Consider the following 25,572-nt stretch of genomic DNA (forward strand, 5'->3'; position numbering starts at 1 on the left):
TATTACGTGTATTTCTGTATTGGCCTTATCATTGCTTCGCCTCAGACCAATACACCCAAGACATGGACCAATAACAAGGCCAATACAGAAATACTTACGCAATGATATTATAGAATGACAGTATGGTTCAATAGCGGGAATCAGCCCCTCAACTACTTTTTACATAAATATTAACTTCTGGCTTCAACGCTTTGTTCGTCTTGTCTGGAGATCTTGCTGTTGTTCCAGTTCAGTAAGCATTTTAGAGACGTATCCCGTCCATCCTCTTTTGACTTGTAATCTCTGGTGATAGATTTTGCTGCTTGACATTGTATCCTTTCAAGCTTGTTTTTTTTGTTACCGTGTAGGGGTCCCATACTATGGCTCCATATTAAATTATAAGATCCATTCCTAAAGATCTAGATCATTGTTCTAATCTGACACAAATTTCAATAACTAGAATGCTACCCAAGTTGAATATATGGTGACCCACGAGAACAGCATTATCACTATTGAAATTGTGTTTAATACCATGATTGTTCAATGTCATTAACTTAAATGGAGACAGACATTTGACCTGAAAGACATGAAAGGTGGTGTGGGAGTGCAAAATCAAAAACTAACTGACTATAGTATATGTTTAATTTAAAGAATGAATATCAATTACATGTGTCAACATGGTCAAGGGCAGAGTTGTTATAAAATAACAATATGGCAGAGAAGTGGTTTTAAGTTTCATATAAAGCGACCTGACTGACATGAAATAAAAAATCTAAGGAGTATCCCTATTTGTCTAATCTTCAAGGTGAAATAAAACTAGTAAAACAATATTATACAATAGTCTAAATATACAGAAATATAATTTGCTTCAAGTAACAGAAATAACTAGGTCACTAGTAACTTATTTAATGAGTATGTGGGGTATAAGAGCTTGCTAACAACAGGCTCTTCATAATCATTTGGTTTGAAAAGGATACTAGTAGTCTATATTCTTGATTTAGAAAAATGTAATTGCAAGAAAAAAATCACATTACTTAGAATACTTTAGATCATTCAGGTAGTCTTTATTTATATGTACAAAAGAACAGCCAGTAGTCATTGGATATTGTAGATCATTCAAATAGTCTTGACCTTTTTATTAGTACAAAAGAACAGCCAGTAGTCATTGGATATTGTAGATCATTCCGGTAGTCTTGACCTATTTATTTATACAAAAAAACAGCCAGAAGTAATTAGATACTGTAGATCATTCAGGTAGTCTTTACCTATTCATTTGTACTGAAAAAACAGACACATATACGAATATCAATTATATGCTTACGAGACATGTTGCAATGTTAAACTTATTACGGTATGTGAAAATCAAGACTTGCATAAAAAATATCACAATATTAGAGACAGTGGCGTCATTTTTCCTCAGAGCTTTCAGCTCTTTGATTCTGGTTTCCAGACAAATACTTAAGTATTAGTCAATGGATCTCTATGAAATTGTACCACAAGGTTCCATACCACACACAGAAGGTTAGGGTTGATTTTGTGGGTAGTGGCTTTAATCGTTAAGAAACTAGAGGCCAAATAGGGGCCAAAAACAAGACTTTTCTAATACTGGCTAAGCTGGTTCTAACATAAATTATTTCTGATCTATATAAAGAAACAACACATACTGATATGGCAGAATTTTAAAAATGAAACAGGGTGTATATAAAAAAGAAGATGTGGTATGATTGCCAATGAGACAACTCTCCACAAGAGACCAAATGACACAGAAATTAACAACTATAGGTCATCGTATGGCCTTCAACATTGAGCAAAGCCCATACAGCACAGTCAGCTATAAAAGGCCCCGAAATGACAATGAAAAACAATTCAAACGAGGAAAACTAATGGCCTAATTTATGTACAAAAAATGAACAAAAAACAAATATGTAACACATAAACAAACGACAACCACTGAATTACAGGCTCCTGACTTGGGACAGGCACATACATAAAGAATGTGGCGGGGTTAAACATGTTAGCGGGATCCCAATCCTTCCCCTAACCTGGGACAGTGGTGTAACAGTACAACATAAGAACGAACTATAAAAATCAGTTGAAAGCTTAACTCATCAGATGGATAAAAATATGTGTAAATTATTATATTTACCGGTGGTTTGTAAACAGATTTACTAAGTACAATGTATTGCGCAACAGCAAAGTATTGCACAACAGCAAGAAATCTTCAATTGAAAATAAATACAAATCTTTTAACCAATTTCAATGAGGATTAATTTAAAGTCTTGAATTGTTTGAGGTTTTTACCATGTATTACTATATTTGATATTTGGACATTTTTAAATAGGTCTACATTGAGGTTCAAAGGGTCCAAAATTAGACTTTGTTTGATTTCATCAAAAACTTAATTCTTGTGGTTCTATGATATGCTGAATCTAACAGTGCATTCAGATTTTTAATTTTGGGCCCTGTTTTCAAATTAGTCCATATTAAGGTCCAAAGGGTCAAAAATTAAACTTTGTTTGAATTCATGGTTTTTTATGCCCCTGCTATAGCGGAGGAGGCATTAAGTTTTACCCTTGTCCGTCTGTACATACGTACGTCCCAATATTGGTTTCCGTTCTCTATTTTTAGTTTGCCTCAACCAAATGTTATGAAACTTATACACAATGCTTATTACCACAAAACACAGATTATGTTTGAATGTTGGTGACATCATTTATACCATTCTAGAGTTATGCCCCTTTACAAATGGAAAAATTGATTAAATATTCGTTTCTGTTCTCTAAATTTAGTTTGCCTCCACCAAATGTTATGAAACTTCTGCACAATGCTAATTGCAACAAAACACAGATCAAGTTCTAATTTTGGTGGTGTCACTTTTACCGTTCTAAAGTTATGCCCCTTTCCAAATGGAAAAATTGCTGAATTTTTTGTTTCCGTTTTCTAACTTAAGTTTGCCTCAACTAAATGTTATGAAACTTATAAACAATGCTTATTACCACAAAAATCAGATCAAGTACAAATTTGGGTATCGTCACTATTACAATTCTTGAGTTATGTCCCTTTATAACGTTATATGCAAGCAGGGGCATCATCTGTGTCCCATGGACACATTCCCCATTTATTTTTTTATATGCCGAATCTAACCATGGAATTAGATTTTGGATATTGGACCATTAAGTAGATTAAATGTCCCATTTCAAATTTTTAAGTTATCTGACCACATTTATTCTGAGTCAGAAATCTATAATGTGTCAAATATTTAACATTATCCAAATTCAGAGCTGTATCAAGCTTGAATATTGTGTGCATACTTGCCCATACTTTTCAGAGTTCGACCTCTGCGGTTGTATCCAGCTGCTCCAGGTGGAGCGCATTTTATTGATATACTGTAAATTCAGAAATTATTGTGTGCATATATTATTGCGGTTTTTGAGGAATGGACATAAATGCGAGATTAATTATTGTGATTTCAGGAAAAGCTGCATAGAGATATATGCATCAGATATCAGAATGCGAGTTCTAATTATTTGGATACTCACCTAGTCGCATTATTCGCATTAATAAAAACCTCGAAATAATTTCTGAATTTACAGTACGCATTATATTCTCATGGAAAGTTAAAGAATTGAGTTGCTTTCACATGCTACGGTTACAAATTTTTCAACATGCAAAAGTATTAACGATAAAGAATGGATATTCATAAACTGAGAAAAATATCAGTATCCGGACTGACAATGATACCCTGTTCACTTTAACTAAGTTTTACATTGATATTGACTCTTTCACAAATAGAATTACAAAAGGGTTTGTCTGATATACCATTCCTTGTAAGTGCTACATACAATACAGTAAAATACGTTTCTGTTTTGCAATTTGACAAACAGGTAATTCTATTTGTGAAAAAGTCGGTATTCATAGGCAGCATATTAGAAATCTGACTAAGAAAGAAAGATGTAAGACAACATTCAGGAACATGCAGTAGAGGAACATTTGAGTATTTCCGTTTTTTATAAAATGAACAACTGTGATAAATACAAACAACTGGCCAAGGAAGTGTAAGCATACTTTTATTCCGGCGTGTATTTAATCCGACATACCTATAATCACTGGGGAATATTATATGGCAATAGTGTAATTGAGATGTACTATTATTGATTTGTTTATTTACATTACATGTTACTTTCTTTAACCAGTAATATAAACAAACAAATTGTGTTTTGTATACATGTGTATAACCTTATAACCAAAAAAGATATGAAAATGTTTAATGAAAATGAGAGCATTGAAATTCCTGAAAAGGAAGATGAATGTTTTACAATTATAGTTTACATGTTTTAATTTCAGCATTTGCATTTTACTATCAAAATTACAAAAAGCAAGACATATCTTTGTGTCAACAGTTTATATTAACTTGTGTATCATCCCTTTTGCACTTTTAAGCAATTGAAATATGTTTAAACTAACAGTGATTGATAAATAGTCAGACATTGTCAGAGAGAGCAAATGGTATGTCCTGATTATGATGCTTTTCAGAAAAATTCATATAAGTAAACAAGAACTGATTTGTTTTATTTAATATTTTTATTAAATGTATATATATTCACTTTCTATTTCAGTTTAAACCTTATTATTGTGCATTTTATTCAACTGGTCCCAATGCCAGAAAAATTGGAGTAAGTATATTATCATATTGTGATGAAACTCTTACAAGATTCTTGAGATACATATAAAGGTTTCTAGACATTTATTTCTGAATAAAAGCTGTTCCAGACAAAAGGATATAGTTAAATGTATACTTATAAGCCTTAGAAGACATTTTTTAGCTCTCCTGGCCTGAAATACCAAGTGAGTTTTTCTCATCACTTGGCGTCTGTTGTCCATCGTCGTCTGTTAACTTTTCCAAAAATCTTCTCTGAAATTAGTGGGCCAAATTTAACCAAACTTGGCCACAATCACCATTGGGGTATCTATTTAAAAAAATTGTATCCGATGACCCCCGCCTGCCAAGTTGACATGGCTAAAAATAGAACCGAGGGGTAAAATGCAAGTTTTGCCTATTATTTTGAAAGCTGCTATAAATAGAGAAAATCTGTCATTCACGTCAAAACTGTCAGACAATTTCTTATAGGAGTTATTGTCCTTAAGTGATATATTTTACCATTTTTATGCCCCCGCTGTAGCGGAGGGGTTTTTGTCGAGCCTTCGACTTTTGTCGAAAAAGCGAGACATAGCGATCCTACATTCCGTCGTCGTCGGCGGCGTCCACAAATATTCACTCTGTGGTTAAAGTTTTTGAAATTTTAATAACTTTCTTAAACTATCCTGGATTTCTACCAAACTTGGACAGAAGCTTGTTTATGATCATAAGATTATATTCAAAAGTAAATTTTGTAAAAAAAAAATTCCATTTTTTCCGTATTTTACTTATAAGTGGACTTAGTTTTTCTGCCAGGAAACATTACATTCACTCTGTGGTTAAAGTTTTTGAAATTTTAATAACTTTCTTAAACTATCCTGGACTTCTACCAAACTTGGACAGAAGCTTGTTTATGATCATAAGATTATATTCAAAAGTAAATTTTGTAAAAAAAAAATTCCATTTTTTCCGTATTTTACTTATAAGTGGACTTAGTTTTTCTGCCAGGAAACATTACATTCACTCTGTGGTTAAAGTTTTTGAAATTTTAATAACTTTCTTAAACTATCCTGGATTTCTACCAAACTTGGAAAGAAGCTTGTTTATGATCATAAGATAGTATCCAAAGTAAATTTTGTAAAAAAAAAATTCCATTTTTTCCGTATTTTACTTATAAATGGACTTAGTTTTTCTGCCAGTTAACATTACATTCACTCTGTGGTTAAAGTTTTTAAAATTTTAACAACTTTCTTAAACTATCCTGGATTTGTACCACACTTGGACAGAAGCTTGTTTATGATCAAAAGCTAGTATCTAGAAGGAAATTTTGATAAAATTTTGTTCCATTTTTTCTGTATTTTACTTATAAATGGACTTAGTTTTTCTTCCAGTCAACAGTACATACATTCTGCAGTTTAAGTTTTTAAAACATTTATTAGATTCATAAATTATCCTGGATTTTTACCAAACTTGGACAGAAGCTTCTTACAATCAAAAGATAGTATAGAGAGGAATATTTTTATTAATTTTTTTCCTCATTTTTGTTGAGCCTGCAGTTAACAGCAAAAGTAGGCGAGACACTGGGTTCCGCGGAACCCTTACGAATTTTTAAGTTTTACCTTTGTCTGTCTGTACGTCCATCCGTCCCTATGTCCCGAAATTGGTTTCCCTTCTCTAACTTTAGTTTGCCTCAACAGAATATTATGAAACTTATACACAATGCTTACTTCCACAAAATACACATCAAGTTTGAATTTGGGTGGCGTCACTTTTACTTTTGTAGAGTTATGACCCTTTACAAATGGAAAAATTGCTGAATTTTTTCGTTTCCGTTCTCTAACTTAAGTTTGCCTCAACCAAATGTTATGAATCTTATATCCACAATGCTTATTACCACAAAAAACAGATCACATTTGATTTTATGGTGGCGTCACTCTTAACGTTCTAGAGTTATGCCCCTTTACAAATGGAAAAATTGCTGAATTTTTCGTTTCCGTTCTCTAACTTAAGTTTGCCTCATCCAAATGATATGAAACTTATACACAATGCAAGCGGGGGCATCATCTGTGTCCCATGGACACATTCTCCATTTATTTTAGAATTTTTGCCTATTATCTTGACAATTATAAAAGATAGACAGAAACTTTTAAGAATAAAAATGTTCAGCAAGACAAGATCTACAAATTAGTCAACATGGCCAAAATCTTCCGTCGACTGCTTATTAGAGTTATTGCCCTATAATGATGATTTTTACCAATTTTTTGCGTTTAATATGCCTCATGTCTTAAAAATTATATCAGATAGACAGAAACGTTAAATAGCAAAAAATGATCAGCAAGACAAGATCTACAAATAAGTCATATGACCGAAATTGTTAGTCAACTCCTTATTGAAGTTATTGCCCTTTAATGATGATTTTTCCCATTTTTGCCTACTATCTTGAAAACTGTAATACATAGATCATAGGTAAAAACTGTAAAAAGCATTTATGATCAGCAAGACAAGATCCACAATTAAAGCATAATCAGTCGACTAGTTATTAGAGTTATTGCCCTTTAATGATAATTTTTAACATTTTTTTGCATTTTTTGCCCATTATCTTTAAAACTATAATAGATACGGGGTAAATAGAAACTTTAATACGAATAATTATCAGCAGGATGAGATCTACAAATATGTCAACATGACTGAAATTATCAGTTAACTCTTTATAGAGTTATTCCCCTTTTATGATAATTTGTACTTGAAAGTGACCATTGTTGAAGATGCAGGTGAGCGACACAGGCTCTAAACTCTAGTTATTTTGTACAACCATGCATTAAATTTTGATTAATTGTTTCTTATTATCTTTAAACCATCAAACATGTTCCAAAAAGTAGGCATGCACATCCTTTATTGCACTAAAATACTTGCCTAATTATTTTTGCTTTTCTAAGAGGGTTTCAGTGGGTGGAGCATCTGTTTAATTTGACAAATTTTAACTGTTTGAATTAGCTTGAAATCAGTCTCTAGAACTTTTATTCTTGTACGTACTTATAAAAATCATTTAAATGGTTTCCCAACTTAACTATAGTTCTTTTAGTTTTGAAATAAAATTTACAAGTACAAAATGTTTGTTAGTAGTTTTAAAGTATTATTTGACCTTTTTGCTATTAGTTTCCTTTTGACTCTTGCAGGAAGTTGAACAAGATGTCAGAAAAATTCGTAACATTGGAATCTCGGCTCATATTGACTCTGGTAAAACAACATTAACAGAGAGATTATTATTTTACTCAGGAAAACTTGCTGAAATGCATGAGGTAACTAGTATCATTAGAGAGATGTAAAAACTTCATTCAAAATTGGATGAGATGAATGTTGACCAAATACACAAGTTTGAAAAAGCCGTTGTAGTTCTTTATTCTTGCTTTAACTAAAGGTATGATAGATCTTTTTTAATGAACATGACTGAAAATAATTCAAAATTTATCTTAGATTAGAATTGTATTCCTGTTACATGTTTAATTTTTTTAAAGTTAACATTTACCAAATCAGGCTATACATACATGTAGATGTAAAATTGAGAATGGAAATGGAGAATATGTCAAAGAGACAACAACCTGGCCAAAAAGCAGATAACAGCCGAAAGGCCACCAATGGGTCTTCAACGCAGCGATAAAATCCCGCACCCGGAGGTGGTCCTCAGCTGGCCCCTAAATAAAAATGTGTACTAGTTCAGTGAAAATGGATGTCATACTAAACTCCAAAACATATAAATGAACTAAAATTAAAAACATACAAGACTAACAAAGGCCAGAGGCTCCTGACTTGGGACAGGTGCAAAAATGCGGCAGGTTAAACATGTTTTTTGAGATCTCAACCCTCCCCCTATACCTCTAGCCAATGTAGAATAAAGAAACACAAAGTGATACGCACAGTAAAACTCAGTTTAATGAAGTCCGAGACTGATGTCAGAATAGGTAACAAAAGAAACTAAGCAAAATGACAATGATACATAAATTAACAAAGGACTACTAGCAGTTACTGACATGCCAGCTCCAGACCTCAATTAAACTGATTGAAAGATTATGTCTTCATCATGTGAATCTTTCATTGAAGAAATGTGAACCTGCCATAGGTCATGAAGGTTTTCATTGATTGAAACTTTTCAACAGAACAATAAACACATTAGAAATTCTAGTTCCACTGTTGGAAAAAATAGGGAAAATATTATGGTCATAAGTTCAAGTAGGACTGCATAACTTGTTTGTAATCTTCTAGGATGTAAAGGTAATTGATATTTTGTTAAAACAAAAAATGATATTATTTTTAGGTTAGAGGTAAAGATAAAGTGGGAGCCAAGATGGATTTTATGGAATTGGAACGTCAGCGTGGTATCACTATCCAGTCAGCAGCTACATATGTCAGTTGGAAGGGGACAAATATAAATATAATTGACACTCCAGGACATGTAGATTTCACTGTAGAAGTAGAGCGAGCTTTACATGTGTTAGACGGTGCTATATTAGTATTATGTGCTGTGGGTGGCGTTCAGACACAAACAATGACAGTTAATAGACAAATGAAACGATACAATGTGCCATGCGTAGCATTTATTAATAAATTAGACAGAATGGGAGCTAATCCATATAGAGTTCTATCACAATTAAAGTGAGTAATACATTTCATGTGAAACAGGTAGCCTAAATGTATTTAGTCACAGGACAAAAAAATAAAATACCTAACTTAACAGGTTGTACTCCTGGGGATATATTTATTTTCTTTGGTTTTAATTTTCATAGTTGACAAAAAGATATAAATTTGGTGGGTATCTGATTTCTAGGTATCATCATTTACTATTATCAAAGTATCAAACAACATGTGTATCGGTATTTCATTGAATATTTAAATTGATTGTTTTTCCCTCCTCACAAAAATTAATGTCTCATGAATATTAAAGAATCCTTATTTAGTAAGAAGAAAAAAGTTGAGGAGTAGATATTTTTAGAAAAAAATCACATTTTCAATTTCATCTAGTGCTGAAAATTTAGAAATTTTTGTGGAAATTTGCAACAAGATAAGGATAACATTAATTCATGTATAAATTACAACCCATTTCAAATTCTCATTGCATATTTAGTTTACAGCATTTGCTTAATTACAGTGGACTTCTCACCTGTAAATTTTTTTCTTCTACTTTTTAATGAAAAACATTAGATCTGCCTGTTTATATCATCTTGTTAATTTCAAGCAGAGAAAGGTAACAAAGCATATCCTATTGCAAACATTTTTTAGCATTCATTCATAAATACACCATTTTCAACTAAATATCAAACTATTCTATCTTATTATTTATTTTCAGATCTAAATTAAACCATAATGCAGCATTATTACAGATACCAATTGGTATTGAATCAGATTGTGAAGGAATAATAGATCTCATTCATAGAAAAGCTTTATATTTTGAAGAACCACATGGGTAAGTTAAGAACATTTTAGTTTTAGAAGTACAATGTTTGACTGATATATCTGATTTTCAGAAACGCATAGATTTGTTGTGAATTTTTATGGTTACATTTTCTCTTCAATAAAGCTGCCAAGGTTTTTTTTGTGGTGTTTATATATTTCTCTAATTCTTAGCCTATTTATACTTTCCTTGAATAGTTGATTATCTTTTTATAATCACCATGTGGTTTCCTTGATATCGTTTGTTACATAGTCAAAATTCAATTATGACATCAAACTTTCTTACCTTCCTCTGATGTAGCAATGATTATATCACGTAGAAAAGACGACCATGCATAGTGAACACATCTTTTCTGAGAAAATTGAAAAAAGAAAGATAAAGTTTGCCCATATATCATTTTAAAATCATTAGAGAAATAGATGTTACTACCATATCTTGTGCAATACATTATTTCTATTTCTCCACACGACGGTAAACATTTTGATATTGAACTCTCACACGAGGAGAAATATTGTATCATACTCAATGAAATTGTAAAATCTATATTTGTTCCTCTTACAGAGCTTATTTATTTGTTTCATGACATTATTGATATTATAAACAAATTAAGGAATAATTTTGGATTTTATGTATATATTTTTCATTCATCTAGTTTGTTTATAGCTCCCTTAATTGGCTAACCAGTGTAAGTTTTCAATGCTGGCCTACTTATGTGTTACAATGTAATTAAAACTGTACACAAAAAAGCTTATTCAACAATGATTTTAATTTATTTACATATTTTTAGCTTAACAATAAGGGAGGATGAAATTCCTTCAGAATTCCGGCAGGAAGCTGAAGATAGAAGACAAGAAATGATAGGTAAATATTGAAAGTTGGGTTCTGTACTGGAAGTACCTCTGACCTTTGTCTCAGCTGCTGTTGCTGAAAGCTAGATAAATGTATGATAATCTGAAGGGGTGATTTATTTCATAGATGGGTAACAATTTGAGAAGGACTAAACCAATCAATATTTTGTGAAATATGCCAGTTGTTTGTGACCTTATTTTCTTGGTTCAATGAATAAATAAAGTGATTGACTTTTCAGTTACTATGAGTAATGAGACAAACTATATCTTGTTTCACTGTTAGGTGCACATGTCCATCAGAGGTCACCTAACCCTTACCCCATTTTCTCCAGGCCTTGACTTATATTTTATTATGTATTGATTAGCATTATGTTTTAATGATTTAACGATTTAGGTGAACTATATTTGATTTATAGAATCATTTCTGTTAGGTGTACAATTTCATCTGAGTCATTCACTTCTCAAGTGCTCAGAGTAAATGTCTATTCAGTAACGGTAAGGTGTTCCTGTACATCTGACAGGGGTCACCTAACATTGACTACATTTTCTTGATTCATTGATTCAAATTAAGTACAGTATGACCTTCATTACAAAAAAGTTGTCCAGTAAAAGTTAATAGTACAAGACAGATTATTCTGTGTTTCAAACTTTTGTTTTTAATCTTCTCATTTACACTGAAAAGAAAGACATTAACATTGAGAATATACACATTCTGGAATAGAGAGTCGTATACAATTGGTTTATTAAAAAGGAAACAACCAATATGGATGTGGGAATTTTTCAAAAATAAAAAAATCAATTCATATATTTAGATTCCTGCATAATATTACTTGACATAGTTTGACAGATAGGTTATAACATAAAAGATGAAATATTTATGAGGTATGTTGTGCAGATATTAAAATCAGTGAACAGAAATTCTGTGTTTCCTCTTTTGACACTTTCTACTTTCCACATCTCAATATTTATTTTAGAACATGTAGTAAATGTAGATGAACATTTGGCAGAAATATTTCTGGAAGAGAGACAACCAACTGAAGATGAGCTTCAGGTAAGTGGACTATCTATGCTGCCATTGCTAAGTGCTCAAGTTAAAAAAAATCCATAAAAGAATCTACAGGTCCACAAAAGACAAGTAACTATACAGTTTTTAAATTACCTTGAGTCTAGAAGAATTGAAAATGAATTTATATCAGAGATTACCAAATATCTGTCATAAATACCAAATTCACTGAAGTACAAAACAAGCACTTTTGTGTAAGGAATGATATCCAAATTTCTTCATGAATCCCTTCTTTTGAAAAAAATTATGATATAAACTTGATAAGAGTGTTTGATAATAAAAAACAAAATTCTGGTGTTTGCTAGATGTATTTGGGCATGACTTAAACAATTTTTGTGAATGAGGTTGTTCAAAACAAATAAGAATGACTCAAATTGTTGACTCAAAAAATCTAAATTGATCAATCACTTCATTTAACAAAATGAGTTTTTATAAAGTTAAGTAGAAATACAAGTACAAGGTCATAGAAAAAATATTATTTTATTTGGCCTTAGGTCATTTTCTTAGTAACAGTACATGATTTATCTACAATAATTAGTATATGAAATTGTTACAACAAGTTTATTATTGAAAACAAGGGGGTATGGTGTTCAAGTTAATGACACAAAATTCTTACCTGCACTTGAGAAAACTACATGCAAAGAAACAGCTCTTTTATATCTGTTCCTCATCACAAATTGACAATGAGGCAATAAAAATAATACAGTAATCCACACCAAGTTGTAAAAAGTTCATGATAGCCCCTAGCACCTGCCGAAGGGCATACAATACAGTAGCAAGGGCAGATAATAATGCATCAAAATCCTATCCTTCCACTTTTAAATTATTATTTTCTTCAATCAAACCTATAGAATTTGTGTGTAACTAAGATCATATTATCATTACATGTTTTTCTTATGAACGTTTTATGAATTGTCACTGCACATATTTCTTTTCACCAGAATATGTAGGAAAACACCAGTTATATCCTAATGATATCCCTTACTATATCTTTTATTATTTTGTAGGCTGCAGTAAGACGTGCATGTATAAAAAGAGATTTTACACCTGTACTTGTGGGGACAGCTTTGAAGAACAAAGGTGTACAGCCTGTGTTAGATGGTATTGTAAACTATTTACCTAACCCATCAGAAGTAAACAACTTTTGTTTGGATAACTCTAAAGGGTAAGGCTTTAAAAATCTGAGGAAAAAATTAATAAGAAAAGGTGTAACTTAAGTCAGAGGCAATTGAAATATTACAGATAGATATTTGAAGTTTGAAAAATCTTATAAACACCCAAGGAGACTTGAGGGAAAGAATAGTAAAAAGTTTTTTCTTAAGACAGAGGGAATTGAAATATTACAGGAGAATACCGTACCTAAAATGTTAAAATATTAACATTAGAAAGTATTTAAGATTGTCAGAACACAGACACTCTAATGTGATCCGATAAGGTTGGTCTAGTTCACAGAGGATAGAAAATCTTATCTGAATGTGAAATTATCCAGTCTTCCATTTGTTATTGTTTTTGGAGTCCTTTTCATTGCTGTTAAATGTTCAAATAAATTATACAATATTCAAATGGCATGCTGAGATATCTTTTTTGAATCAAATATTTGAAGAGGCAATTGGTTTTACTCAATTACAATTTTTAAATGGGTATGATGGGCATTCACCATGCTTTTCACAATATAACTTGAAATAATAAAAATATGTTTTGCTTGAAATCTTATTTTTCGACAAATTAAGCTATTAAACATTCCTGGTACAATATTGACTCTCAAGACAATAATTTGACTTCATTTAGATCCTTATATATGATTTTAACCTATGAAGATATCATGAGATACATTTAATATAGATAGATAGATAGATACTGGTAAACAAAGCATTCTATTGTGAAATCTAGATGATTGTTTAATAAAAAAAAAAGAGGAATTAAACAAATTAATTCATGACTCCAAATTCTTACTTACACTTGATGCAAACTAAAGTGAAGAAACAGTGGTTTTATTGCTTTTTGTCGAGCCTTCGACTTTAGTCGAAAAAGCGAGACATAGCGATCCTACATTCCGTCTGCGGCGTCCACAAATATTCACTCTGTGGTTAAAGTTTTTGAAATTTTAATAACTTTTTTAAACTATCCTGGATTTCTACCAAACTTGGACAGAAGCTTGTTTATGATCATAAGATAGTATCCAGAAGTAAATTTTGTAAAAATAAAATTCCATTTTTTCCGTATTTTACTTATAAATGGACTTAGTTTTTCTGCTGGGAAATATTACATTCACTCTGTGGTTAAAGTTTTTAAAATTTTAATAACTTTCTTAAACTATCCTGGGTTTCTACCAAACTTGGACAGAAGCTTGTTTATGATCATGAGATAGTATCCAGAAATAAATTTTGTAAAAAAAAAAATCCATTTTTTCCTTATTTTACTTTTAAATGGACTTGATTTTCTGCCAGGAAACAACACATTCACTCTGTGGTTAAAGTTTTTAAAATTTTAATAACTTTCTTATACTATTTTGGATTTGTACCAAACTTGGACAGAAGCTTGTTTATGATCAAAAGCTAGTATCTAGAAGGAAATTTTGTAAAAAAATAAATCCATTTTTTCAGTATTTTACTTTTAAATGGACTTAGATTTTCTGCCAGGAAACAACACATTCACTCTGTGGTTAAAGTTTTTAAAATTTTAATAACTTTCTTGTACTATTTTGGATTTGTACAAAACTTGGACAGAAGCTTGTTTATGATCAAATGCTAGTATCTAGAAGGAAATTTTGTTTTCTTCCAGTTAACATTACATTCAGTCTGCAGTTAAAGTTTTTAAACATTTATTAGACTCATAAACTATCCTGGATTTTTACCAAACTTGGACAGAAGCTTACAATCAAAAGATAGTATCAAGAGGAATATTTTTATTGATTTACTTCCTCATTTTTGTTGAGCCTGCGATTAACAGAAAAAGTAGGCGAGACACTGGGTTACGTGGAACCCTTACAAATTTTTAATAGTTTACAAATCAGTATTTTATGTTTTTACAACTTTATACAAAACTGAGAATTTATAAAAATTATTTTTGACATGCAGTATGTTGTTGAAAACATCTAATCTTGTGCTAATAGATGTACTTAAGAAATAGGCTAGATTTATTTACCAATATATTATCACGTGATTAACCAGTGGGAGATAATTATGCATTTCAACCTGTCTTTGAATGAATGAATGAATACTTTATTTGCAAGAACCATATAATGCTATGACAAAAAAAAGATATATACAATACATGAGAGTAACAGAATATACAAATATATTATGACAATTAGAACAGATATCCCATTTTTAGCTCACCTGGCCCGAAGTGCCAAGTGAGCTTTTCTGTTAACGTTTACAAAAATCTTCTCCTCTGAAACTACTGGGCCAAATTTAACAAAACTTGGCCACAATCATCATTGGGGTATTTAGTTTTAAAAATGTGTCTGATGACCTTGCCTGCCAACCAAGATGGCCGACATGGTTAAAAATAGAACATAGGGGTAAAATGCAAGTTTTGTCTTTTATTTTGAAAACCGTTATAGATAGAGAAAATCTGACAAGAGCAGATATATGTTCAGAATGTTGAGCTCTATCAATTGTTCATATAGGTCAAAACTGTCAGACAACTTCTTATAGGAGTTGTTGCCCTTAAATGACAAATTTTACGTTTTTTTTCCATTTTTGCATATCATCTTGAAAACTATAATAGATAGAGAGAAACTTTATATTGCAAAAATGATCAGCAAGACAAGATCTAAATCAGAATTGCCAGTTGACTCCTTATTAGAGTTATTACCCTTTGATGACAATTTTTACCATTTTTTTGAATTTTTGCCTTATATCTTAAAAATTATAAAAGATAGATAGAAATTTAAAAAAGCAAAAAAATATAGCAAGACAAGATCTACAATTAAGACAATATGGAGGAAATTGTCCGAGGACTCCTTATTGGAGTTATTGCCCTTTAATGACAAGTTTTACCATTTTTTTTGCATTTTGCCTTATATGATAAAAATTATAATAGATAAATAGACACTTTAAATCACAAAAATGATCAGCAAGGCAAGATCTACTATGTCAAATTTTGCCGATATAGTTAGTAGACGGTCACTCTTTTATAGGAGTGATTGCCCTGAAGTAAGGATTTTTTTTTACCCTCTTTTGTGTTTTGAGCAAAAAACTAAAGAAGATAGAGAGAAACTAAACAGACTAAATGACCAGCAATACTATATCAACAAAACAGAGATTTTTGTCATGAATTCTATTCTTGTCTACAATGTTGGAGAGTGTCCTTTGTTGAATATGCACATGGACAAGGTGAGCAACACAGGCTCTTTAGAGCCTCTAGTTGTATTTCCTGAAAAAGGTTAAAATCGAAAAGAAATTTTGCAAATTGTGATTTAAAAGTAGCATGGTTTTATAGAAATAAGGTAAGTCTTGAAAAATTATGAATCTAAACACGTTCATCTGGCACAAAGTGTTTACAGAAATATAAAGTTGAACCAGAATAGAAAAAAGAACAAATAGAATAGAGTATTTGATGCTTATCATTTTTTTTATATTGTAGAATAGAAAATCCTGAGAAGGTATTGATGAACCCAGACAGGAACCAGGACAAACCGTTTATTGGTTTAGCATTTAAACTTGAAGTAAGATTCAATATAATGAAGAACAATATAAAACGGCTGGTTGCATTTAAGTTTTGTTTATCATGAATGTCTTAGCCAATGTTTAAATCTTTTTGTACCCTTGCTACAATAGTTTTCCATATGGTTTTCTGGTTTGGTTCAGTCTACCCATTTGTTTGTCATTCCCTTATCAGGTTAAAGTTTTGGTTTTATGCAATTTACCATGAGGTTTCGGTTACTTAGTGCACATGTTTATCATGATGTAAACTTTTTTTAAATTTGCAAAATTTTGGTTATTGACTCCGTTTTCTTGGTTCAATAAACATGGAAATGTGATAGTTTGAGCAGGGTTAGATGTCCTATGGACACATATTCCAGTTGAAATATACATTGTCGAAAAAAAAACAGTATTTCATCTCTTTTAAATCAAATTACCCTTTATCTAAATAGCATCATCAGTTCAGAAGGAGTTGGTTTTACAGAAAGATTTTTTAGGGTATTTATTTTCAGCTGGAAAGTTGACCAGTTGACATATATAAGATTTATTGTAGACTGGAAAGTCTGGCCAGTTGACATTTATGGACTATATTTTATGGTGGGAAGTGACCAGTTGACAAATATGAAATTTATTTAAGCTGGAAAGTATATACAGTTGACATACATGGGATTTGCTAGAGAGTATGGCCAGTTGACATATGAGATTTATTTTAGGCTGGAAAGTATGGACAGTTGACATATATTAGATTTGCTAGAAAGTATGGCCAGTTGCCATATGAGATTTATTTTAGGCTGGAAAGTCTGGCCTGTTGACATATGAGATTTATTGTAGACTGGAAACCTGGCCAGAGGTCATATAACTGTATAGCGAGTTTTTCGCAGGTGTAAAATTTCGCGATTTAGGAGCAACAAAGTATACGAAAAAATTTTGGCAGAGTCTTACATCCCAATTAAATATTTTGGTGGATACTGAAATGGTTGTAGTTCAAAAGTTGTAAAAATTGACAAACAAGTGTCTATTGGTATGGTCAACTGATTGTTTTGCCTGCATGATGTTCTATTTATTGATTATATTTTGATACAGTTAATCAATAGAATACCGGTAACTTAGATATATGTCACAGGTGTACAAACTTCTTGTAAATGTTAAGATTGATTAGTTACGAAATTGACCGGACCTTTGATGTACTAATTAGGTTATAAAATAATTAAGAGTGACTTGCAACTCTAATATAATTTGACACTAATTAATAAACGTAAATACCTGACAGAGTACCTTATGCCGTTATTGACCCGCCGACCCGAAAAAGATCGTTTAGCTGTTAGAAAGTACCGTATGTATGCATAAATTTTCACGGAATTTATTTTCGCACTTTTCTATTATCCGCTAAAATAATCGAAAATAATCCAATATACAGTATATGAGATTAATTGTAGACTGGAAAATCTTGCCAGTTGACATATGAGGTTTATTTTGGGCTGGAAAATGGCTTGTTGACCAAGGGTCCGGAAACGGTCATATTTGCCAGTCATGTCCTAAACTGAAAGCTATATGTCCTAAACGAGTAATTGGCATTTAGGACAAATTATATTTTTTTACAGAAATAATTTCGGTCATTTCATTGACTCAATGTTTGAAATCGGATTTCTGAATCCCCATTTTGCACTTGTGATCACTTGTTTTTGTTAATAATCCCTTTCCTGTAATAAAACTGCCACTCCAGTATAGTTTGATAATCCTGAGGGCCCTCCTAATAACTATATCAATGCCTCCGGGAACATTGGCTAATGACCTCTAATTACTTTTTACCTGTGTTTTTTATTCACACCTGACATTGATCACAAGCTCAGAATAATATCTTAAAGAAATTAAAATTCCCTGACAAGTGTATTCATTATTTAATTACTTTTCAGCAAAGACAATCATTAATTCTGATTTAAAAATTAAACCTTGATTTAGTTTATGAAGAAAAAAGCGTTTTTTTCACGGGTAACACATGTGCTTTATTTACTATGTAATACGCATGCGTGAAATTGTCTTAAGCAAATTAATCATTTAATCGTAACATGTAAATTGCTTTCATGCTAAAGTAAATGAGTGCAACTATTATCTGTTATATTCAAACACTTTTAAAGGTAATAAAATTAAAAATCCGGTGATTTCCTGTCAATTTGATAAACAAAACGAATCCCGGAAATGAATCCGAAATCATCCGTACTTTAATATTATCGCAAAACTTCCGGTTTTAATTTCGTCAAATCAAAAGAAACGATAGCAATGTCTGTGAAATTAACCATTTTGAGTCATTAAAATCATTTCAATTTTAAACTGTTGCCTTCCCTAAACTGTTCTTGAAGGTTTTAGAAAAATGGTAAGAAATTAACTTAGTAAATGCGATGAAACAGCAATTCAAGTTTGTTGATGCTATGAATCTAGTTTGACATCGACAATTTGAAAAGAGGCGCCAACTTTTCAATCATCTCAAAATGACCGTAATTGTGTGAAAAAATTTCCGGATCCTTGTTGTTGACATATGAGATTTATTTTAGGCTGGAAAATGGCTTGTCATATAATATGAGATTTATTTTAGGCTGGAAAGTATGGACAGTTGACATATATGAGATGTTATCAAGGTGGAATCAAGAAAGGCAGTGATGTCATTATTAACGCACGAACAAATAAAAAGACAAAAGTTTCCCGCTTAGTCAGAATGAACGCAGATGAGATGGAGGTTAGTGAAATTTCTTGTTCAAAGAATCTTCTCATAAAGAGTTTTTCCCTTCTTTTAATTATTAAAGTCAATATCTGTTTTAAAGCTCAAATTCACTATAAATATACGGGGTACATGGCAGATTAAACAATCTCATTTTATATTTATAATTTATGTCTGAGCATGTTTAAACTATACAATGTTTGTTTTAGGATATAACTGAGGCCTATGCAGGAGATATTGTAGCTTTATTTGGTGTAGAATGTGCTGGAGGTGACACATTTGTATCAAAAGGAACTTCTAACCTTTCACTGGTAAGCTAACTTAATTTTAATTTCTTATAATTGTGTGTGTGTTTTAAATGTGTAAAATATATGTATCATGTAAATGGTTTGTTTGCTCAACTCTAACATTTTTAGAAGTTCCATGACTTTTGGTTTGTTTCATTTTAAGGGTCAGGATCAGATATGTTACTGGAAAACACATAGAATTAAAAGAACAATGATCAGTGAAGAAATATAGTGCCTTTTCTGTATTAAAACAGACCTCAATCTTTGGAGAAGTACTGTTCATCTGGTATGACGAAATAAAGTACTTTTGTAACATAATAATATTTGTGATTACAGGAATTTTAACATGATTATATTTGTGATTACAGGAATTGTAACATGATTATGATTGTGATTTCTGAAATTTTAACATGATCATGATTGTGATTACAGGATTTTTAACTTGATTATGTTTGTGATTACAGGAATCTATGTTTGTACCTGATCCAGTTATTTCAATGTCCATAAAACCAGTTAACAGTAAAGATATAGAGAACTTTTCCAAAGGTATTAATAGATTTAGTAGAGAAGACCCTACATATCATGTGTACTGGGATGATGAGGCCAAGGAAACTATTTGTTCTGGTATGGGAGAGCTTCACCTGGATATTTATGCACAGGTAAGGAAATTCAGATCACACAGCCTTTAACTTTCAGTAGGTTTTACAATAAGTGATAGCTATTTTTAGTATAAGAACAAGTAGAGGGATGACTATGACTTTGTACCAATGGTTCAGAATTTATTTCACATGTCTTAAATCTATAGCTTGAAATTTGTGTTTCTTATAGAAGTTTCCCCGGGAGGTTAAAAACAAGTTCTATAACAGTTATGCAATATTCTGTTTAAAGTATACAAAAGTCAATCCACTAATAAAAACATTGTTTCTTTGCTTTAAGTGAATGCAAGGATTTTAAAACATAAAAAAATTTAACTTACGCCTTTTTCCATCAAATTTAAAATCATTACAATTTTTGAACTCCAAACACACAAGATGTTTTTTAATAAAAGACTTTTTTGTACTTTCATTTTAAAAGTATTTCCGTAATTACCTTATTAAGGAACAAATTTGTCATGTCATGCTCTATGCTCATTTTAACATGGTAGGCATTATATTTATTAATATATTAACGCTGATATTTAATGCCTACTTATACCTTGACCTTCAGGACCCAGAGATGCTTTTAGGTGGATAAGATTGTAATTTTTTGTGTTCTTGAGTATTTTTATGCCCCACCTATGATAGAAGAGGGGCATTATGTTTTTCGGTCTGTGCATCCATTCGTTCGTTTGTTTGTTTGTACGTTCTTTCGTTCGTCCGTCTGTCCGTTCGTCAATCTGTCCCGCTTCAGGTTAAAGTTTTTGGTCAAGGTAGTTTTTGATGAAGTTGAAGTCCAATCAACTTGAAACTTAGTACACGTGTTCCCTATGATATGATCTTTCTAATTTTAATGCCAAATAAGAGTTTTGACCCCAATTTCATGGTCCACTGAACATAGAAAATGATAGTGCGAGTGGGGCATCCGTGTACTATGGACATAATCTTGTTTAAATAGTTTTAGTATTTTTGTGACTATTTGTAGAGATTAGAAAGAGAATATAATTGTAAAGTGGCACTTGGAAAACCAAAAGTAGCATTTAGAGAATCTGTAGTAGAGAAAATGGCGTAAGTAGATAAACTTATTTCAATAGTTTTGGTGAACTTTAAAGGTATAAGATTCATAAATAAGATTAAGAATCTTGAGTAGAACATGGAAAAATTTTATTCTTAGAGATTTAAAGTTATTTATAATTTAAAAGGTTGGATCAGATTCCATTGTCTCTTGTTTCCATGTGATAGTATTAACTTCATGCAACAAACAGGAAAATCTAGATTCTAATACTGAATAGAAAATAACCTATTCCTAATTGAAATTAATATGTCATCTGAAGGGGAAAGTTCAACATGTATAATTTGATTTATTCACCTGGCCTAGTCCAATCTAACCATATAGAGAAAGCTTTAGGTACTACTACGGGATGTTACACAACATTGACTACCCATGAGGGTCTCACACAGTCTGTGAAGCTTAAGGGAACATTTTGAAAGTATTCTGATTTATTTGTTTATTTATCTAATATAGAAATATTATTCTTTTCTACATACTTACGTTTTATCATAAAACATTATTATTTAGAAAACTTGTTTCAGATTTATGGTAAATTAAGAACTTTGTTGTTTGTGTGAACACCTTGACATTTAAGTATAATATAGACCAGGTGGTCATCTCCCAAACAGTGAACATACCATTATCTGGTATTAAGCCCAAAGAGACATGAATTATTGGTTTTATTATACATGAATTATTTGTTAAATAAAATAATTTTTCAGTTTTGATTACCAACATAAGAAGCAATCAGGAGGAAGAGGGGAGTATGGTAGAGTTATAGGTTTTATGGAGGTAATTATTGTACTAGTAGAGTTATTGGTTCTATGGAGGTAATTATTGTACTGGTAGAGTTATTGGTTTTATTGAGCTGAAAGAGTTATTGGTTCTATGGAGGTAATTTTTGTACTGAAAGAGTTAAAATGTGATAGAGATAGAGATTTCAGCAACTTTCGAAACACCTCTAATTAATCGTCTGTTTTACCAATCTTTCAAAGTATGTAACAAAAGGTAGTTTCAAATTATGAAAAGATGCCAGCTACGAAAGCCGGCAGCTCAGGATGTTCAGGACTTGCATTGTGGCCCTCACCAGTGATACAACTGAAAAATACTGAGAAATGGTTAATACTACTGATAGACTTAAATAGGGGTAAACACCTCTGTTGTAGAGTTATAGGTTGATTAATGTATTAGTAGAGATATTGGTTTTATGGAGATCAGCTAGTCTGAGATACACATGAAGAAATACAGACAGCTTACCACCAAAACATGTTCTATTTGTTAAAAATTAGAAAATTTGATGTGTATCCATAGCATTCTTGTCAAACTTTATAATCTATGGTGAGGTTCATGCAGTTTCCAAAGATATGTCAGACTAACCCTAAAATGGTTTTGCTCTCCTAGTGCGTCTTGATTTCTTATTTTAAAAGTGATATTTTTTTCAGCCCTTACCACCAGAGGCAAACACGAAACTAGAATTTTTAGACAAGACAGTGGGAACAAATGTTCCAAAGAATTTTATTTCCTCAATAAAACGGGTATGTATTTATATTCAATGTAATGTCAAATGAGAAAGATGCACATCAAATTTAAATGTGAGCAAAATCCTTATCCAAATAGGTATTTTAATCTAGTCCACATTTTTGTATATTAAGACATTCTGTGTTGAAATATCCTTGGTTTTTTTTCACATCTAAATATTTATAGAAACATTTCAGAATGAGTCAAATTTGTATAAGTTGCAGGTTTTCCTTAGATGTATGAAGTTTCAAGTTCTAAAGTGAATACTGTAAATTCTGAAATTATTGGGAGGTTTTTAGTAATGAGAATTATGCATTCTCATATCTGATACATATAGCTGTATACAGATTTTCCTGCAATCGCAATAATTAATCTAGCATTTTTGTCCATTCTTCAAAAATCACAATCATAGATGCATGCAATAATTTCTAAAGTATATAGTTTTTGATTTCTTACATAAGAATGTCTTTTGAACATTTTAGGGATGTTTTTTGACAGAATTATGATTTTGATGTTCAAATACAACATGCCAAAAAAATGCCATTTGATATCTTCTCACTTTACTTGAAACAAAAATGGTTTTTTTTATTTGTAGGGTTTCCTTAGAGCTTGTGAGAAAGGCTATTTGACAGGAAATAAAGTGGCTGGTGTAAAGTTTACCTTAGTGGATGGTAAGTCATTTCTTATCAGTTTACAATTCAATGTTGTATCGAAAGACTTCAGAAATCTTCCTCTAGTCAAACACTATCATAAAATCTGCTATTATAATTGTTTACTCTACATTACAGGTGCTCATCATCAGAAATTTTATCCAAGTTGTGTACAGTTTCCTATCATACAATATTTTACAATTATGAATTTTACATAACATATAATGTTATCCCAGATGTGATTTTTACAATATTTTACGATACAGGTTTTCTCTTAAATGGGTGTAGTTATTTTTATTCTGAACTAAGTTTACAACATGATACTCTTGGGTAGATGTAGTGCTCCACTACATACAAGAAACTGAACTGAATTTAACTGGTTCCTATATTACAATATTAAAACAATTGTGTACTTTACACTACTGTAAATTCAGAAATTATTGCGAGGTTTTTATTAATGCGAATAATGCGACTGGGTGAGTATCGCAATAATAAAAACTCGCATTTTGATAACTGAAACATAGATCTGTTTGTAGATTTTTCTGAAATCGCAATAATTTAAATCGCATTCTTGTGCATTTTTGAAAAATCGCAAAAATAAATGCACGCAATAATTTCTGAATTTACAGTATATACAATGTTATCACAAGTTTGTGCTTTACCATGCCGCTGCCTATCACAATATTAAATATTTGTGTACTTAAAAATATATACAACAGAGGTGAAAGATACCAAAGAGATAATCAAACTCATAGGTCGAAAACAAACTGAAAGTGCATTGGCAAATAAAAGAAAAATGACCAAAAGACAACAATCATTATCTGTAGTCATCTGTGAAACAGATATTCCATAACTATCAACCAACTATTGAACAGGTCCTTAAAATACAATGGTACCTATCAGCAATCAATGTAATCACTGCTGTGTACTTAACATACAATAATATCACAGTTGTGTACTTTACATTACATACCAAGGTATCAATCATTAAACAATGTAATCACTGCTGTGTACTTTACATTATATACAAAGGTATCAATCATTAGACAATGTAATCACTGTTGTGTACTTTACATTACATACAAAGGTACCAATCATTAGACAATGTAATCACTGCTGTGTACTTTACATTACATACAAAGGTACCAATCATTAGACAATGTAATCACTGTTGTGTACTTTACATTACATACCAAGGTACCAATCATTAGACAATGTAATCACTGCTGTGTACTTTACATTACATACCAAGGTACCAATCATTAGACAATGTAATCACTGTTGTGTACTTTACATTATATACAAAGGTATCAATCATTAGACAATGTAATCACTGTTGTGTACTTTACATTACATACCAAGGTACCAATCATTAGACAATGTAATCACTGTTGTGTACTTAACATTACATACCAAGGTATCAATCATTAGACAATGTTATCACTGTTGTGTACTTTACATTACATACAAAGGTACCAATCATTAGACAATGTAATCACTGTTGTGTACTTTACATTATATACAAAGGTATCAATCATTAGACAATGTAATCACTGCTGTGTACTTTACATTACATACCAAGGTACCAATCATTAGACAATGTAATCACTGTTGTGTACTTTACATTACATACCAAGGTACCAATCATTAGACAATGCAATCACTGTTGTGTACTTAACATTACATACCAAGGTATCAATCATTAGACAATGTTATCACTGTTGTGTACTTTACATTACATACAAAGGTATCAAACATTAGACAATGTAATCACTGCTGTGTACTTTACATTGCATACAAAGGTACCAATCATTAGACAATGTAATCACTGTTGTGTACTTTACATTACATACCAAGGTACCAATCATTAGACAATGTAATCACTGCTGTGTACTTTACATTACATACCAAGGTACCAATCATTAGACAATGTAATCACTGTTGTGTACTTTACATTATATACAAAGGTATCAATCATTAGACAATGTAATCACTGTTGTGTACTTTACATTACATACCAAGGTACCAATCATTAGACAATGTAATCACTGTTGTGTACTTAACATTACATACCAAGGTATCAATCATTAGACAATG

The 25,572-nt window shown here is 31.3% G+C and overlaps 1 protein-coding gene across 2 annotated transcripts in view; it reads left to right on the forward strand.

The window, feature by feature from the left end:
* Positions 1-25,572, forward strand: part of LOC127737378 (elongation factor G, mitochondrial-like) — a 36,384-nt gene that overhangs the window by 3,808 nt on the left and 7,004 nt on the right. The window contains exons 1-16 of one of the 2 annotated variants that reach the window (XM_052247996.1): positions 3,876-4,034; positions 4,596-4,652; positions 7,792-7,914; positions 8,928-9,265; positions 9,957-10,073; positions 10,849-10,922; positions 11,884-11,960; positions 12,980-13,137; positions 16,563-16,644; positions 19,212-19,352; positions 19,544-19,645; positions 20,086-20,280; positions 21,242-21,324; positions 22,030-22,099; positions 22,750-22,842; positions 23,421-23,496. In XM_052247996.1, coding sequence (XP_052103956.1) covers positions 7,906-7,914; positions 8,928-9,265; positions 9,957-10,073; positions 10,849-10,922; positions 11,884-11,960; positions 12,980-13,137; positions 16,563-16,644; positions 19,212-19,352; positions 19,544-19,645; positions 20,086-20,280; positions 21,242-21,324; positions 22,030-22,099; positions 22,750-22,842; positions 23,421-23,496 — 1,615 coding nt within the window. In that variant the 5' untranslated portion in view covers positions 3,876-4,034; positions 4,596-4,652; positions 7,792-7,905. Of the gene's footprint in view, positions 1-3,875; positions 4,035-4,595; positions 4,653-7,791; positions 7,915-8,927; positions 9,266-9,956; positions 10,074-10,848; positions 10,923-11,883; positions 11,961-12,979; positions 13,138-16,562; positions 16,645-19,211; positions 19,353-19,543; positions 19,646-20,085; positions 20,281-21,241; positions 21,325-22,029; positions 22,100-22,749; positions 22,843-23,420; positions 23,497-25,572 lie in introns of those variants that run through there. The other variant, XM_052247995.1, reaches the window with a different exon arrangement.

This window comes from Mytilus californianus, unplaced genomic scaffold (genome assembly GCF_021869535.1).
Source record: "Mytilus californianus isolate M0D057914Y unplaced genomic scaffold, xbMytCali1.0.p SCAF_4, whole genome shotgun sequence".
NCBI lineage: Eukaryota > Metazoa > Mollusca > Bivalvia > Mytilida > Mytilidae > Mytilus > Mytilus californianus.